The 18,468-nt window shown below is 45.6% G+C and overlaps 1 protein-coding gene across 2 annotated transcripts in view; it reads right to left on the bottom strand.

The window, feature by feature from the left end:
• Positions 1 to 7,174: 7,174 nt before the first annotated feature.
• Prag1 (PEAK1 related, kinase-activating pseudokinase 1) overlaps positions 7,175 to 18,468 on the bottom strand; it is a 47,421-nt gene continuing 36,127 nt past the window's right edge. For both annotated transcript variants that reach the window (XM_051182276.1, XM_051182277.1), the window contains exons 5-6: positions 14,905 to 15,662; positions 7,175 to 8,686 (exon numbers count right to left, since the gene is read on the bottom strand). In XM_051182276.1, coding sequence (XP_051038233.1) covers positions 7,565 to 8,686; positions 14,905 to 15,662 — 1,880 coding nt within the window. In that variant the 3' untranslated portion in view covers positions 7,175 to 7,564. The remainder of the gene's footprint in view (positions 8,687 to 14,904; positions 15,663 to 18,468) is intronic.

Below are 18,468 nucleotides of genomic sequence, written 5' to 3'. Positions count from 1 at the left end.
TCAAATGTGTGATTCATAGTTGGGAGGAGCCTGCCAGGCCCAGCTGCAGGGGCTCAGGGAACTGGGGCTGAGAAGGCCTGCTCTGTGCCTGTGCCCTTTGCTGTGTGTGCCCCCACGTCCCTCTCCGAAGCCTATCTCCACAGGGAACAGTTCCACTGGTTCACACCCAGCCAGCTGGCTTCCTTCTGTCCATGTTCGATCAGGTGCTTTAAATGGCCAGTGGCTCAGTCAGCCAAAACTAATAGCACCAGGTCCTTTGGGTCCAAGTTCCACAACTGATTGCGACGAGTGGAGTCCTTGTTGCTACATACATTGAAGCTCGCTAAGGTCACAGAAGGAAATTACTACAGTGGAGCCATCACAAAGCCAGGGCACAGAGTCATACAGCCTCATTCATCCTTTGACACCCAGTCTGGAAGCTTATGCTCAAGTACTTTCCCCTGAGAACTGGCGGTAGTCTTCAGGTTGGGTTTGCTGCAAAAGATCAAAGCCATATTTTCGAAGTGGAGGTTCAAATGCAAACACTAGCAGTGTTGCTCTAGGCACTAACACGGAGGTCCTCTGCCAACGCCAGCTGTGGGTTAGGGTACAGCAGAAGATTTTTGTATGGGAAGAAAACAATCTTTAATTTCCCGAGGGAATAGAATGGGTTGTCCTAAAACCTAACCCAAGAGGCAAGACCAGACGAGATACTTAAAATTGCTGAGTTGGGATTGTCCAAGCCTGCAAAGGGCGGAAGAGGTGACGAGACTTATCCTGACAGATGCTTGCTTTTTTCAAGACTGTTCCTATGGAGGTAGTGTGACGGGAGGAAGGCCAAATGCTCCTACCTTTCTACTGTGTTAATGCAGTATAAGAAGTGTACCCAGTTATCCCTCCATGGTCCTGAGAAACCCACACTACCACCCCCCCTCACCCGCGAATGCCCAGCTTCTTGGATACTCAAGTCCTTTACATAAAGCAGAAGAGTATTTGCATATGCAATCCTCCTTTATACTTTAAATAACATTAGACTGCTTATGATGCCTAACACAATGTTGTTACACAGTACTGTTTAGGGAATAATGACAAGAAAAATGTCAATGTGTATTCAGCACAGGTGCAAGGTTTTTCTAATGAATATTCATAATCTCTGGTTGGGTGATTCTGCACATTCAGAAGCCACAGCTGAAAAGGGCTACTGGTGTCTGGCTCATCTGTGCAGATAAAACACAGGGAGGATAAAGCAGAGACTGGCCAGAGTGCTAGGAATAGAAGGAAGAAGGGAGGAACAAGATTAGGCTGGATGCATGGGAGAAAGATATTTCTCTTGGTTTACTGTTTGGAAAATCTTTAACTTTTCATTGTCACCTATTATTTAGTTAACAAACAAACAAAAACCCAATGAGCCAAGGTTGAAAGGAAAGAAAATCCCACAACTCCTTTAGGAAAACACAGGTTTGTTTACGTCATCATGGTGGTAGACAGCGTCAGTCTTGGACATGAGAGGTGGCACCACTCTAGGCTGAGGGCTAACACAGGGCTTCCTGAGCTTGCCCAACCCTAAATTCCACCTTCAGTGCCAAAGGGGAAACTCATAGTCCTTTAATCTTTAAGGAATCTAGGACTGCCAGTTTTGAAACTGAATTCCCTGCAATCTAGTAAATGGGAAGCAGGTATAGCTTCCTCCTTCCTCTAGATGTGTAAGAAGAACACAGTCAGACAAGTGTGTTTATGATCCCAGTAATGGCAGGCAGACACAAACGGCCATTCAGGGATGCTGGGACAGTCATAGGGTTGGATGTAAGCATATGGAGATGTGGGCAGCTTGTCCTATCATCTTGTACTCTCATCCATGTTCAACTTTCTCCACCTGTCTCTACCCTCAGTTACTTCTGAGAAGTCAGGATGGTGTCTAGGAAGGGCCTTTTAAGAAATGATCATATGCTTGGTAGTGATGACGCACATCTCTAATTCCAGCACCAGGGAGGCAGAGGCAGGTGGATCTCTGTGAGTTCAAGGCCAGCCTGGTCTAAAAAGTGAGTTCCAGGACAGCCAGGGCTACACAGAGAAACCTTGTCTCAAAAACCAAAACCAAAAACCAAAATGAACAAACAACTTTGTTGTCATTCCTCCATGCTATCCACATTGTAAACTTGAGACATGGCTTCTCATTAGCCTGGACTTCATCAAATAGGCCAGGAAGTGTCAAGGATCTCTTTCACACCCCTAGCACCGGGATTACAAATGCACACCATCATGCCTGGCTTTTAGTTTCCGTAATAATATTTTTATTAATTCTTTGAGAATTTCATGCTATGCATTTTATCATATTCATCTTCCTCTTGCGAATCCTTACAGGTGGACAACCACCTCCCTATCCATTGTGTTCTCTCTCTGTCTCTCTATCCCCATTAGTGAGTTCAACTTGTGTTGCTCCAATACTCTTAGATGTGGGGCCTTCCCTGGAACGTTGATGACTTACCAGGGGTCACTACCTTAAAGAAAGCTGCCCCTCCCTCTTCCAGCAGGTATGGAATGGCAGTAGCTCCTCAGAATAGGGAGGGACTTCCCACCTTCATGCTGGAATTTTGTCAGATTTGAGCTCACATAGATCACAACCACTGTGATTTCATATATACTACTTCCCTGGGGAGTCTAGAAAGCATCATTCCTTGTAGTCAGCCCCCCACACACACACTTATAACTTTCTACTTCTTCATTTTCTGTGATGATTCCTGCACTTCTGTGATGATTCCTGGGGCTTAGGAGGAGGAGGTATGATGTGGATGTCTCACTTAGGGCTGAGCACTCTGCAATCTCTCATTCTCTACGTGCTGACCACTTGTGGGTCTCTGAATTAATGGCTGTCTACTGCAAGTAGGAGTTTCTCTGGTGATATCTAGAGATGTACTAATGTTTGGGTGTAGCAATAAGTCGTTAGGAGTAGTTTTAAATCTATGCCCAGTAGCAGAATAAATTCTAGGGTTCTCCCCTAGGTCTCATGATCCATTTAGTCTCAAATTCTTGGCCCTAAAAATGGTACCAACTATTGGTTCCATCTCATGGAGGAGGCCTTAAATCCAACCAGAAGCTGGTTGGTTGCTACCATAAAACTAATTCTACAGTTTCGCCAGTGGGCATACTTGCCGGGACAGTCTTCACTGTAGCTCATGGGGTTTCTTGCTGACTGAGATTAGTGAGTACTTTTCTTCTCTCCTTTCATACAAAGCAGCATCTGGCTAGCCAATAGGGCTGAAACTTCCAGATCATTACTTACTTGATTTCTCTACATTTTAGAACTCAAGTTTTGGTATCTTCAGGAATAGGGTCTTACTGTTAAATTCTAGATGATAACCAAGGTCAGTGACAACACCCTATATTGTCTGTGTGTGTGGGGGGGGGTGGCAGATCTTTGGGACCCTACTGTCTAACAGCTTAAAAAGAGGTATTGGAGTTTTTAATGTACTAGCATGTAGTAGCTATATGGGGAGGGATAACTAACACTAAAGACTTTTGAGAAAGCTACATGGAGACCCACTACTGTAGAAGGTTCCTAAGAAATGATACACATATATAAAAGAGTTAAAATGATGGCATCATGGGGAGGGGCTCCCCAGTGTGCCTGGCTTTTTTGTTTTGTCTTTTATAAGATGGATTCTGGAGAATCAAACTCAAATTTTCATGTTTGCACTTGTATAGTTGGCAAGCATTTACCGACTGATTGTCCAAGGCCCCACATTTTGGGCTCTGTTGAATTAATTCCATTCCCATCTCCCTTTATTAAAAATCTACTACTTCTAGTGAGATTTACTGGGTTTATCTGTAGATTTTGAAAGATTCTTAGATGGCAGCAGATGGACCATGGTTTGGCTAGATTACTATTTTGGGATGTGTATGTGTTTGTATGTATGTGTGTATGCTCATTTGTGGGTGTGTATGAAGGAGGATAAAAAGTGACGTTTGTTATCTTCAATTAGGGATCTTCACCTCCCAAAATCTTTAGCTTGCCATTTTAGCTAGACTGGCTGGCAAGTAAGTACTTGGGACTAGCTTACTTCACCCCACCAAGTGCTAGGGTTAGAAGTGCGTGCTGGGCTGGCTGGCTTTTACTTGGTTGGTAGAGATCCAAATGCAGGTTTTCATGTTCTCATACTGAGTTCTTCATCCATTGAGCCATCTCCCCAACCCTCTTGGCAATGCAGTTGAAACACAGATTTCAGAGAAGTCATTGATGTAATATGCATCTTCCCTCTCCCAAATGTTCATAATATTTTGTATGCATGTGTACATCACATGCATTTTCTCCAACCCTTGGCTCTTGAAAACCAGGAAGTGTTATATAAAGTGGTAACTGTAGCTCTGTAGCGCCTGGGCTTTTTAGAGCCGAGCCATGTGTTATGATAAACAAACAACCCCTGAAGTGCCTGTCTTGCTTTTGGCAGTGATGTTCAGGACTCAGCTGCGAGGTGTCACAACTCCTACAGAAAGAATTTGGGCAAAGTAAAAAAGATTCCACTTCTTAGCACAAAAGTAGGGAAGGCCCATTAGCAACAAAAATTACATATGTGCAAAGAATATGGGGGCGACCAGATTCAGAACTGGAGAAGAAAAATACCAGTAGTTAGTTTTCAAGCCAAGAGGAAAGAGGGAGGAGAGCTCACAGTAGATTTGTTTTTAACAATCTTTGGTTCACGGCATTGAAATATTTTTTTGTGATGGTGAGTGAATCAAGGGCTCGGGAAGGCTTAAGCTGGCCCTCTTACACCAACCTTCACTCTCAGCCCCAGAGGAAGTGTTAACTAGCCAGGTGCTGTACCAGGTCCTCACAGCCTGGGTTATTTCTGTCCTACAGCCCTACTGTAGAAACAACAAAACTGTTGTTTCTGGTTGTGTTTAGAGCTAGACGAAGCAGCACACCCAGGTGAACTCAGCAAGAACAAGCCCAGTTTTAGTGCCCCTCCAAATGTAGCATGGCTGAAGCTATTTGCCAAACTGTTACTTGCAACTGGATGTCACAATTACTCCAGGGATCTGCCTTTGCTGGGAAGAGGTTTGACCCACACACACTTTATCTGTGGTGGATATAAGAATTTGCCCTATTTTAGAAAAATACTTTTTCTTTCTTTCCCTTCCCAAACACTACTAGGATGTTAATTATTTCAAATCTTCAAATGAAGACTCCTCAACAAAGTCCCTGTAGAACCAAGGGCTGGGCAAAAGTTTGCTTCCCCCCCCCCCCGTGGGTAGTTCCTTAAAATTACAAGGGAAAGAATTCTGCCAGAGGGTGCATTCTTCTAGGTGAGGCTGGTGAGTCCAAAAGTAAGTGTAATTTGTTCCATTACCCTCAACTAGAACTCATTGCCATTGTTTATTCTCTCATCCCCTCCCCTCCCATTTTTGCTTTATTTGGTGACTAAAATCATTCTCTCAAATTCAACATCTTTCTTTCCTTGATGTAGGTGGCATATTAAAAAGGAACAATTAATTGAAAAGAAATATGCCGTGCATGCTTTCAATTGACCCTATAGTCCTCCGGCAAATCGTTCCTTTCTTCCTTCTCCATTATTTATTTCAAGAGAAAGGACAAGAAAACAAAAGACAGCATCAAGGGCGGAGGTTTTGCCTGGAAAACTCCCAGCAACAAACAGCAGAGAAACAAGGCTCCATCCATTTAGCCAGATCCTACAGGGAATTGCGATTTGCATGTTCTAAGTTCCAAGACCTTCCATGGACATAGGGAGAGCTAGTTTGAGCCAGTTCTTTCCTCAATGCTCAAGTGACAAGTGAAGATGCCCCAGGTGCTCTTTCATCACAGATGAGAGGGAAAAAAATGGATGTTTACCTGGTGTGAGAAGCCAGAGGATGGAGCTTGCTAGGGGAGTGAAGTGTGGATAGGGACAACCTGCTTGGCTGCTAATCACACCCCAGATCACCCAGACATCTATTATTTTATGATTTCTGTGTGTATTTAAAAATTGACCATAGCCACTAACAAGGAATGAGAAACCTGTGGATTTAGCAGCTGGAAGATGATCCTCAGGTAGGAATATAAGGGCCTTGGAGATATTTCTCTTTGAGTCATCAGTATGTGCATCTGGTTTTAGAAAACCTAACTCTTTCAATTAGATTCTAATTCTCTTAATTAGATCTACCGCCTCTTATTTCTTTGCATTAAAAAAAAGACATAACAATAATATTAGCTTCAGTAGATAGAAGGTATTAACACATGTTAAATGAGTTTGACGAGTTTTGTTTTGTAGACGGAATTTCACTATGTAGCCCTTGCTTACCTGGAATTTGCTATATAGACCAGACTGGCCTCCAGTTCCCAGAGATCCAACTACCTCTGCCTTTCAAGTTCTGAGATTACTGTGGACAGCCATTAAATAATTATCTATCTCTATCTATCTATCTATCTATCTATCTATCTATCTATCTATCTACCTACCATCTATTTGCTAAAGAAAATAGATCCATAAGAGGGTTTAAAACAGAGATATCCTGCTGGCAGCTAGACCCCAGAGTTCAACCTTGCACAGGTCTTGTCTGGCAGGGAAGTATGCTACTTGCCACTTGGCACCCCTCTCCTTCTTCCTGCCTGGGGAGGTGATGCTCCTGGTGGCATCATCCAAGCTTCCTTGCTGTCAGATGAGCCTGGAGATTGAAGGAAACTGATGCAACAGGAAACTCTACCCTTCCAATTCTGCTTACAGAGGCCTCACAGCAAACACCTTCTAGGAGTGTCCTGTGCGTTTGTTTGTCCCTTTAATAGCCCACATACTTTCTAGGAAGACTGTTAGGGTTTTTCCTTTGAACTAGTCAGGTGGGTTTTGTTTGTAGCCAGGTCTCCCAATGAAACAATCCTGACAGCTTTGGCAAACTGGAGATGAGGTTGGAGCAGTAGGATTAAATTTCAAACCTCTGGGAGCCCATCCAAGGATTCTTTCTAGCAGCCTGCTGGGTGGGAAGAGAAACAGGGAACATTGATCCACACTGACATACCCAAAACACCCAGACTTTTGGGGAGTGCTGCTATACCTGGTAAGAGGAGCAAGACCAAAGGCCGCGCCAGCCAATCCACTCTTCTGCCGTGGATAATAGATTCCACTCATCCAAGAGTACAGTACACTCAAGCACTTGGAGGTAAAAGGGCTTTGCTTGTGATGCAACCCAAAATAATAATAACAACAACAATAATGTAAGACTTTTATTGTGGAGGTTGTCTTTTAAATAACAATTTGACAAAAGGGTGAGGAGACGCCATTGTGGGGTAGTGAGGCAGGTGGCTAAGCTTCATTCTGTCTGTGGAACTGTCCTCAGGACCTTGCATGAAGCTGCAACTGTACATAATTACACAGGTGGTGGTTGTGGAGGCATGGGGGCTCTGTGAGGACAGGGGGTTGGCATGTGTGAAATCACACCCTCGGTCTTTCATATTTATATTATATATGTATATATATAAAAAATATTACATCCAAGGACGACAGTCACTTGTACCATTTCCCAGGGTAACCCGGATGCAGGCAAGGAAAGGGCATGGAACCGGCATGGAAGGCGGCGGTGGGAGTGCCAGACTGGAGGCTCAGAGAAGTTGCAGGAGCTTCAGGGACTGTAAAAGGGCTCCAGGCTCTGCTGAGGCCAGGTACTGGCAGCAGAGCCAGTCCTCCAGCTCCACACCCCGCCTTCGGTCCACCGCCTTCTCTGCAAACTTCATCATCATCAGGGCTCGCTTCATATCGATCCAGTTGTTCAGAGTGCTACACAATACCTCCTCTGAGGTACATGGCTGTTCCACCAGCTCCCGCCGGGGCCCCCATAGCAGGCACTGCAGCACCCTCTTAGCCTCACCTATTCGGATGCGCTTGATGGGGTCGGCCTCCAGCAGCAGGTGAGCCAGCTGCTGTAGACCGGGAGAGTAAAGGGATAGTGTGGGTAGTGGGGGTAGGTCCTCTCGCCGGTAATCACGCTCCCGCAGCTGGGCCCGCACCTCAAATGGGTTGGGCTGGTGGAGCAGCTCATAGATGAGGATGCCGGTTTGGAACTCATCAAATTTACGGTACTGGGAGGCAGACACAATCTCGGGGGCCAGCCGGGCCTGGCTCTTCTTCTGTTGAGGGTTGGTGGTACCGCCTGGCTTCTGCTTGGCTTTCAGGAAGTTGCTGATGATGAGCCTGGGCAGGTGCTTCTCATGGGGTCCTCCCTGGCAGGCACCGGTGGTTATGGGCGTGGCAGAGGGGCATCGGGATGTGGTGGTGGTGGTGGGAGCGGTGGGAGTGGCAGAGGGTCCGGGGGAGCCCTGAGGGCTGCAGTGCGCCAGCAGCAGGTTCTCCAGACACAGGTCCCTGTGGATGATCCCGTGCTCCTTCAGGTGCTCCAGCCCATTGCAGAGCTGAAGAAGCAGGAAACACACCCGCCGCTCGTAAACCTCGGGCTCTGCCCTATGGCTGACCGTAGAGTCCCGCACGAAGTCGGAGGCGGTCTGGTGTGGCACCTCCCGGGTGATGACCACCACACAGTCCTGCTCTTGGGAAGGGGAATGTGAGGGTGCAGCGGGCACAGGGTCCTTGCTGGATGTGTCCGGGGAAGCGAGCATGCTGGAGGGCACAGATGCGACAAAGTGGCCGCAGTCTTGCTGGATGTTGAAGTGCACAGGCACAGATGGGCTGCAGTAGGAGGCTGATTTGGGTTCTGGGGTTTTGCAGATCTGTGGAGAGAAGAATAAGCAAAGTTAGGAGTGGGATCCAGGGTTCTGTGAACAAATGCTGGGATATTTGGTATCGTACCAAGAGGTGGACAACTCCATACCTCATATCATAAGTTAAAAAAAAAATCACTCAATGGGGCTCACAAAGGCTTGTTAGTGCTAAAGCATTCAAATTTTAGAAAAATATGACAGCATTTCTGAGACTTCAGTTTAAGCAGCACACACACCGCTTCTTTTCTTCCATACCAGAAGTGTTGTCCACAGAAGAAAATAAATCAAGTCCGTGGTGCTTCAGGGGCACTGTGGAACAAGAGGAAGATGTCTCTTTGTCCACAGAACGGCCAGGATGCAGCCTCACAAAGCTGATCAGTTTCCACCAAACTCAGTCTGTCTCCCCATCCTTTCCTGTGAACGCAGCAGGGTGGTGCTTCACCGTGAGGGAACTCCAGGAACCATGGGCTTGGCCATGCTCTCTCAGTAGCCTTGCTCCCTAGGTCTAGGTTAAACAGGCAATGCCTGCTCTCTAAAACCACCTGAGGGCTGATATGGCAGCTGCTGTGCAGGATGCTGAACTCTGCTCCAAGGCAGAGCCACAACAGCAGGAAGAAAACTGCTCCTCTCCTGAGAACTGAGCCCACAGGGCTGGAGCGCATCCTCAGAACTGAAAGCTGGAATAAACAAGACATATGATCTCCAACTCTCCTATGGGAGAGTGCCTGGGGGAATCTACACAGCCATGATGAGGTCTCTTCTGCACTCACTGATGGGGTCAGCCAACAGAGGAAAGCTAATAATCGTCATTGAAACCAACTCAACTGGAGATTCTCAAGTCAACCCGGGAGGTACTTTTGGGTCTCAGTTACCTTGCAATTACATGGGAAGGAACTAAAGATTTTTCTCTCTGTGTGTTTCTGCCTGTCTTGTCTTCTGCTTTCATGCAGTGCTGCCCAGGGTTGGGAAATGCCAGCAGCCAAGGACTGACCACCACTGTGTTTATGAAGTGCCACATAGCTTTTGGGCCAAGCTTTCCAAAGTTCAGTTGCATATACCTTTCACAGCCTTACAGAATGGAATTGTAAAACCAAAAATTTCATTCAGCCTCATTTTTTTTTTAAAAAAATAAAGCTAACTAGGGAGTAGGTAACACATTAATGCACTAATCTCTCTATTGTGGAGGCAGACTTGAAAGAAAAGGAAAGTATGTCTACACCAGACACTACTCCCTATTGTACTAATACAACTGATTTAGAATCCATGTGTAAAGTATCTTGCCTCAGGGTCTCATTGCACCATACCCAGCCATACTGCTTTTAGACATTCCTCTGGAATCCTTTCATTTACTAAGTTGAGTGTTTTTATTATTTTTATTATGACGATGACATGTGTGTGCAAGGAGGGGAGGGTGCTGTGTATGAGTGTGGGCCATGGAGTGTGGGAGAGGTGGGGGTATCAAAGAACAACTCCCCCTAATTGGTCCTTCCATAGTGGGTTCTGGGGCTCTAACTCATGTTGTAAGGCTTGTACAGCAAATGCTTTTATCAGCTAAGCCAGTCCTTTGGCCTTGTGACACTTTTAAATGAAAGGAAATTGCTGGGGCTAGGTCCTCAAAAAGGTCTTGCCTGTCAATACCCAGTGACTGCCCAGTCACTGTCAAGCTCTCAGTGGACAGGTAGGGGATTGTCACTCTTCATGCACAGCAGAGACATGCAGGACTCTTGCATGTGTTAGGCACTGTGTTGCCAATGTGGCTCTCACACAATGTCTCCCTAAATCCCCCCAAAACTCAAAGCAGTGCATGCTTTCACAGACAGGAAACTGAGGCTTTGGGAGTTGAAACTACTCGACTAGGCACCTGGGAAATGTTCTCTAAGTCAAATGCCCTGGCTTTGGGAAGGAGAATATGTGGGTTTAAATGTCAACTCTACAACCTTTGACAAGTAGCAGGAGGGTCTTTTCTGAAGTAGTTGCAGTCTATAAAGGAGCTTCAAATATGGAATCAACAAACAGGGAACAAGGCACGGTCCAATAAACATAAGGCAAGGTTTCAGTGATTCTGGTCACAGTATTTTTCAACAACTGCTGGCTAGGTGACTTTGTCTTACATGAGTTTCTGTTTAGAGAGGCCTTACTTGATCTGTATTTTTGATAGTGAATTCACAGCTAACACAATATATAATCCATATTTTCTCTATAAGTCCCATCATGGGATCACGGGCTCCCTGCTTAAAAACACAAACAATCCTTCAGCATTACACTTGAGGCAGAGGGTGTTAAACATCAAACTCATGAACAATATCAACAATGAAAAGCACAAAAACCTTGAAAAGGGAGGCACTGAGTATACTTAAAAGTAGTGCATGCTTTTGGATGGAACAGAAAGCAGGTGCAGAGTGTGCCCTGATTCCCCATCAGCTGCAAACACCCACTCTAGGCCATCACCATTTCCCCCTGCCCTGCACAAGTCCACAAAGGATGAGAAAACACTTCTAGTACTGATTTGTGGGTTACAAATGAATTTCAGGGGGACAGATTGTGTGACGAACACGGAACCAACAATGTTGAGGGTCAGTGGCATTTATCTCTCATTCTGTGTTCTTTGTGCTTTTAACTGGGACAGTGGTGGCTCCAGAGGATTAGCTTAAATGATGCAGGTATGGCTTTGGGCACCAAGCCTGGCCCGTGGTGAGCCTGTAATGAAAGGGTTGCTATGGTGACTGCTCTTGCCATTATGTCTGTAGCCATGTGGTAGGGCAGAGCTATCCAGAGCTGGTTTTCAAGTTCTCTACAACCCCTAACTGAGCAGCTGCCAGGGCCTGGGAAGGGCTTCCAAGTCTGCCTTTCCTTTAGGGTATAAAGGACTCCAGACCATAAAACACAGGGGTCCAGAGCCCCAGTTGAGCCACTGCCATTTTCTGCAGAGATGTAAATGAAGGAGCTGGGTAAATAGTAACTGGATGGATACATTACAAAATCAATGAGCAGGGTCTCAAGAAGGGCCCACACCATAACCACCCACCCCATTGCAGTGAGCTTTTTCAGGAGCAGCAAACCAGCCCCCTCCCAGTCCTAGATGAAGTATCCCAAGATCCTTCTACAGTGTGAGATGGAGATTGAGAAATGGAGAAGCGACAGTAGTCATCATCCCTACCTCCTCCTCTGCCACCCATCTCATTTCCAGGGGACCCTGATCTTGGTTTCAGCTCTGGAACTTGCCAAAGACCTTGGGCTCAGCTCAGCTAGCAAACTTTGTCTTGTTTTAAGCTTTAGAAATAGAGCCTCATTGATGGGAGACAGTCTGTACTAAGTCGTGTCTGCTAAGCGATATATAAGTAAATAAAAGAAAAAAGGTTCATAGGTCCGTAATTATGAACTGTATCTCTACATGGCTAAGAAACAGCTTCACACACACCCCCAAAAGGACTAATGGTTTTATTTTCCTCTTTCTGCTATATATTCACAGGGTCAAGCTCTAAGAGCCAGTTTATGTCTCTCTCGATGTTGCAGGTCAATGAACCTATGATTGCGGGCTCCAGTCAAGTGCCGGCAGGTGCCTATCTGCCATTCTTCACTGGGAATTCAGAAGCAATGCTGCATTTGATTTCTGTGTCAGCTACCTGCTTAACATGCACAGAGGAACTGAGCTCAGGGACACACAGGCAGCGGCTGGGAAGGAGCCCAGCTCCCCCTCCTGCGGGCTCTCAGATGACTGTATTCTGTCTAGACTGCAGAGCTAATGAAGTGCAACAGCTGCATGTGCCAAATGATGCTCACAGCTCCCCGCCCCCCATCACTAGCCCAGGCATATTTATAAAGTCATAATGGCTTCCCCAATTACAGTATCATATCGTGAGTATTTGATAGTGTTCTCCAGACTTCGTTTTACAGATGGTTCAATGAACTATCACCTCTCCAGGAAAGTCAAATAGGAACCCTCTGGAACCTTCTTAATTGGAGATCAATGCTTGCTTCTACCATCCTCTGGGAAGGCTGAACATTTTGTTAGGTATTGGGGAACATTGGCTCTAGATCCCAAGCTACTTGGCACAATCACTCACAGATAGGTAAAGATTCTCTATCCAAGGTTTGAATTCAGCACTAGACCCTCCCTTGGTTCTTGCCATGTGATCCCATCACTTTCTTCAAATTAAGTTTGTTTAAGACTACATGAAACCAAAACATAGCCAAAATAGCTTAGCTGGGAGAGCATTAGACTTAAGACCACACGAGACCTCCAGATTCAGCACCAGGAAGCAAGGGTGATTGTAATGGGAGCTCATGAGCAGAAGACAGGGTCAAGGATGAGTCACATACCAAGTTCTCACACTCACTGAACATCTAAATTCCCCTCCACCCTCTCCGCTCAGGGAGTTCACAAGGTAACCTGGGGCATTTGGTTCATTTTGTGTAGATCATTTTCCAATCACCCTCTCCCCTTCAGATGATCCCTGACTGCCAACAGTTACAAGTATGACTATCTTCTCTAGTTTGTGATGGTGCAAAGACAGAAAGACAAATTCAATAGCAATTGCATTTCCCAGTTGCCCTTTCCCTCAGTTGGCAAGGTGCAGGGAGATTCTTCCTTGGGATGGGGCAGGGGCAATAAGAAACACTTCTAATCACAATGGGAAACAAAAGCAACTCCACACTAACTGAACTGCTGAGCCAGCCATTAGGGAGAATATTCAATGCATTTTCAACTTCCCATGTCTGCAATTTATAATGAGTATTTGGGGACATAGCTTCAGCATAAGTCAAGAAGTAAATATATTGGATACAGCCACCCTAACAGAAAAAGAAACTGTGGGCCCTTTCCTTTTAACTTTGGTTGGGGTAGGTGCTGGGCAGGTGGGGAGGAGGGGTGAGCGTGAAGTTTAGCTTACCCAGAAGTCAGGTTCTAGGTTCAGACATGAAGGGACAATGAAGTCCAAGAACTAACATCATAGAAGCTTCCTTGAGACAGGTGCTTTCCTCCCCCCTTCCTCCCTTCTCTCTATTTCCTGTGGCATTGGTGACTAAAGCAAGACTCTCACATACACTTTATTACTGAGTCACATACCAGAACCCCTTTTCCAGTTTAGACAGTTGGGTTGACTTACCCAGATTGGCCTTGAGCTCACTGTGAACTTTGGATCATCCTACTTCAGCCTCCTGAGTAGCTGGGATCACCAGACCTGGCAGTATTTTCTCCCTATTCTCTTGGTCTTTTGTGATCTGGTGTTATCTGTATAACTATACGGAGCTTTCTAGAAGCTGTGCCTGTACCTGCATTACAGAGGGTGACTTCTAAGTGTACAGAGCTTCCATGAACATACTCACCAGGGCTCTCAATCTGTCCATTCTGGTGGTATTACAAGTTTTTTTCAAAGAAAAACCTCAAGTAAGATTCACTCCAATGACATAGGTAACTGAGCAAATGTTACCATTACTTACACAGTTCAGGACAATGTCTAAATTTAATGCTCCTGCCTCCAACTGATGGGAGATGTCATTCTGTAAATATGTTTCTCTTATTGGTTAATGAGTAAAGCCCTGTTGGCCAATAGGAAAGCAAGATAGGTGGGACTAGGAGAGAAGGAGGATTAGGGGGAAGTAGGAGGAGTTTCAAGATGTAGGACCCACAGAGTAGAACTTTGGGCCCTCTCTCTGGTAAGATAATACCACATGGAAATACTTAGATTAATAGAAATGGGTTAATATTTAAGACAGAGCTAGCCAATAAGAAATGCTAGTAACAGGCCAATAGCATTATATCTAATACAGAGTCTCTGTGTGTTATTTGGGGCTGACGTGGCTCTGGGACCAGGCTGGTGGGAAAACATACTCATAACATCCAATATTTGAGGAGCAGGCACCTTAACTGTCCCTTTCTTTTACTGGATTATAAACTCCATAAGGAATCTTGCACTCACACCTTTTATCTTCAGATTTTTGTGAAATACCTAGCAGAGAGTAAAACCCTGGAGAATACATGACTGAACCCTGCTGCATTACAAGTTGTTTTCCTCTTGCAACTGGACCAGAAACATAAGAACACAGACCACATCTTATACTCATTCCACAGTTCTCATTATACTTCCCACAGCCAGGCAGAGAGAGATCACCAAGTACCAAGTATAAAAGGAAGCTTGCTAACTAGCCACTTCCAAAAGCTTGGAGAGCTGGAATGACACACCAGGATCAGCTTCCCAGACCACAGGATAGAAGGGGGTGGTACCTACTTTCACAGCATAGGTGCTACCAGGGTCCTCAGAGCAGGTGGCACAGTAATAAATCGCATCCCCAGAGTCACAACAAGGCTTGTTGCACGTCAGCTTGAAGAGTGACCAGTTATTCTCATTGAAGCGCAACTCCTTCTTCTGGCCACCCATGAAGAGGTCTTCGCACTTGGTCACTAGGCGGGCCAGCGACTGTGTGTAGAGGCCCCCCAGCTTGGCATAGGTGCCCTCCTTGCTGCTGATGCTACTCAGCAGGCTGTGCAGCTGAAGCTGGGTGCTGCTGGAGGAGGCCTGGCTGGACACACTGAGCTGGGAAGATGAAGTGGGAGTGGCCGTTCTGCACTGGAGACTGGGGCTCCCACAGACACCTTTGCTGCCTGCCAGCCCCAAAGCTGGACCCCAGGGGGCGCTGCCTTTGAGAGCTTTCTCCAGAGGCTCAGAAGAGGAGAAGACACGGTGGGCGGGGTCTCCAGAGTTTAAGGAATAGCTAAAAGGAGGCTCATCGTGGACACAAACATTGGTTTCTGAGTGGCTTACATTCAGCTTGGGGCTTGCTGTGCGTGGTTTAGGGGAGCCTTGGGTCCAGAAGAAGCCATCAGGGGATGAGGCTGCACGGCTCACTATCTTTTTCTGGGGTAGAGGGGGAGGCTGTGCAGGACCACTGGGGGACACGTCCTCTGTGGAGCCTGATGGAAAAGGGACAGGGGCAAAGAGTTTTTTCCCGCTGATGGTGGGTGAGTGGGCAGGTTCATATGATGGACCTAAAATAATAAAAAGAAAAAACATAAGGCTAGAGATCAATGCTACTGGTTTGGGTGCTATAGGATTTTTTTTTTTTTTAATTTATCAAAGCAGTTCATTTTATTGTATTTATTTTCTATTTCTTTAGACGGTATATGTGCAGTAGACTGAATGCTTTTTGCTTTCCCCCTTAGCACTGTGTACCTTTGATCAGAGGACTTCTTTGTCAGCAATCTCTCACACATTGTTCTAATAACCCAGTTAAACCTGCATGCATGGGAGTCGTCTTTGGACTACTGCTTCTCTTTCATGTCTTGGAGAGAGTTCATCTCCTTCATTCTTCTGTGGTGGTGTCATAATATATTATTGGAGGTAAGTATCACAATTTAACTAGCTGTCCCTTGACAGACACTCAAGTGATTCTAAGGTGTTGTAAACAACGCTGTAATAGCAATAGTAAACTTGAACGAACATAACTTATGTGATTGAGTTCACTTCCTGAAAAGCCAGGTTTAAGGAAGTATTATTTACTAGGGTGCTTCCTCCCCTTCTTTGATGTCTGTGTTTCTGTGATGTGTGCATGTGTGTTTATACATGTATGCACAAGTACATGTGTGTGTATAAATGTGGAAGCCTGAGATTAACCTTGGATGCCATTTCTTAGGTGCCATCCAACCTGCTTTTTGAGAAAGGGTCTGGTCTCACCATTAGGGTGAGAAGCACCCTGGGCAGCAAGCCCCAGGAATGAAACTATCTCTGTTTCCCCATCACTGGAATCATAGATGGTGTTACCACACCTGGTATGTATGTATGTATGTATGTATGTATGTATGTATGTATGTATATATTTGTATGTATATATTTTAACATGGGCTCTGGAATGCAAGTCATCATGCTTTTACAGCATAGCAAACACTCTAATGATGGTGCCTTTTCTCTAGTCCAGAGCTCTATGTTTTAGTGTGCAGTTCTTTGGGCTTTCACAAATACCTTTCTGACATCAGAGAAAGGCAAGTCTGTGGGAAAGTTTAGAAATCAGAAAGATCAAAAATTCAAAATCATCTTTAGCTACATATTGAGTTCAAGACTAGCGTGGGCTCCACAAGGGCCTATCTCAAGACAAAAAAAAGACAGAAAGGAAGAAAGGAAGAAAATCAAACAGGAAGACAGGGGATGACACACTGTTCTCCTTGCCCTGTTCCAGCCTGCCGTGGCTTTTGCCCTTGCTTCCTGGTTTATCATACACACACAGTTTATCAGGATTACAGCAGCTGTCCTTCCCACCTGGCCCTGCTTAGCTAACGGCGGGCAGGCTTAGCGAGGGTGGGAGTGTTGGGTGTTCCTGCCAGAATGATTTATGTTTCTTTCAGGAGGTTCAAGTTAATAACAGTGGTAGTGGCACAGTGGGGACCTGCAGGTTTTCCATGTCTAGGAATTCTCTCCTCATAGTCACAGCAGTTTCCAGAACCAGCCAGTGTGAGGCAGGGAGATTACACTGAACTCTGTAAACCTGGAGTTCTCGGGTTTCTAGTCTCATGCTCCCCAGGAAAGTGGCTCTACTGCCATGGACTGGGTCAGTAATGAGGACAAAGTTTATGGATGATTCATTTCCTCTCAGTGCTAGCAGGAAAAGTGGATGGAGGACTGTCGCTTCATGATACCCCAGATAAAAAAAATGTCAAGGACATGACATGACATCTGCCCATGAGGCCCCCAAGCCCAGGTGAGAGCATCCCTGGGTTTAGGAGCAAGATGGCGGGTGCTTTAGATACATTTATTTCCTCATCACTTAGCCTTCTGGGTACCAGAAAATGGCAGTGTATTATCACCAGGGTAAGGGCTAGAAGTGAAGGTTGGGAGTGGAGTGAAATCTGATTCGGGTTCGGACCTGAATCAGTGTTCCCAGGGTCAGAGGCCCAGAGACAGGGTTCCTGTGGAGGCACCGCATCATATACCTGCCCAACAGAAGCAAAAGCATGAAGTTGCACAAAATAGTGGTGGCTGGCTCACTTGAAGTGTGGACTTCGTGTATGCAACTAGGCATTATATACGCACACACATAAAGGCTTATTTATTTATTTATTTATTTATTTATTTATTTAATGAAAATGGGTCTGGAGAGATAGCTTAGGTGGTAAAGAGTCCTGAGTTTGAGCTCCAGAACCCATAGAAAAAGAAAGGCATGGTGGTACAAGCTTGAAATTCCATGACTAGTGTTGAGGAGGGGAGACAGGCAGATTCCCAGGGTTTGTCCCTCTAGGCTACTTTGTTAGTTTCAGCTCAATGAGATCATGCCTTAAACCATAAACCAACAACAACGACAAAATGTGGAGGCTACTTGAAGTTGTTCTCTGACCTTTACACAAATGTGCACACTTGTGTATCTGTGCAACCAGGTATATGAGCCACAAGCCACCACTGAGAAGGCAGCTGCAGGGTCCTATAATCTCTCCAGTGTGGATACAATGGAGTTACCTGGAAATGGATGCTACCATGTGACCTTCTACATGGAACAGATTTCTCTAGCTTGTGAGGAAGCTGTCACTCCAGGGTGACTCTGAACTTTCTTGATTCTTGGAGAACTAGTTCTTCGACTCTTGCCCTGGGGCAAATAGCCTTTGAATGCTGTGTTGCCTAAATGCCTATTTACAGCAGCTGCTACTGCCTGCATCTGCCTATTTACAGCAGCTGTTACCTTCTGCACTCAGCAAAGCCTGGAGAAGACAAGCATCCCCCGACACCAAAATGCTTTCGTAATTCACAGGTAAGCCATAGATTGGTCCAGGAAATCTGCCTAAAAAGAAATCCTAATGACTTTGGCCAATA

This window comes from Phodopus roborovskii, unplaced genomic scaffold (genome assembly GCF_943737965.1).
Source record: "Phodopus roborovskii unplaced genomic scaffold, PHOROB, whole genome shotgun sequence".
Classification (NCBI taxonomy): Eukaryota; Metazoa; Chordata; class Mammalia; order Rodentia; family Cricetidae; genus Phodopus; species Phodopus roborovskii.
This window is presented reverse-complemented; position numbering and strand designations above follow the sequence as displayed.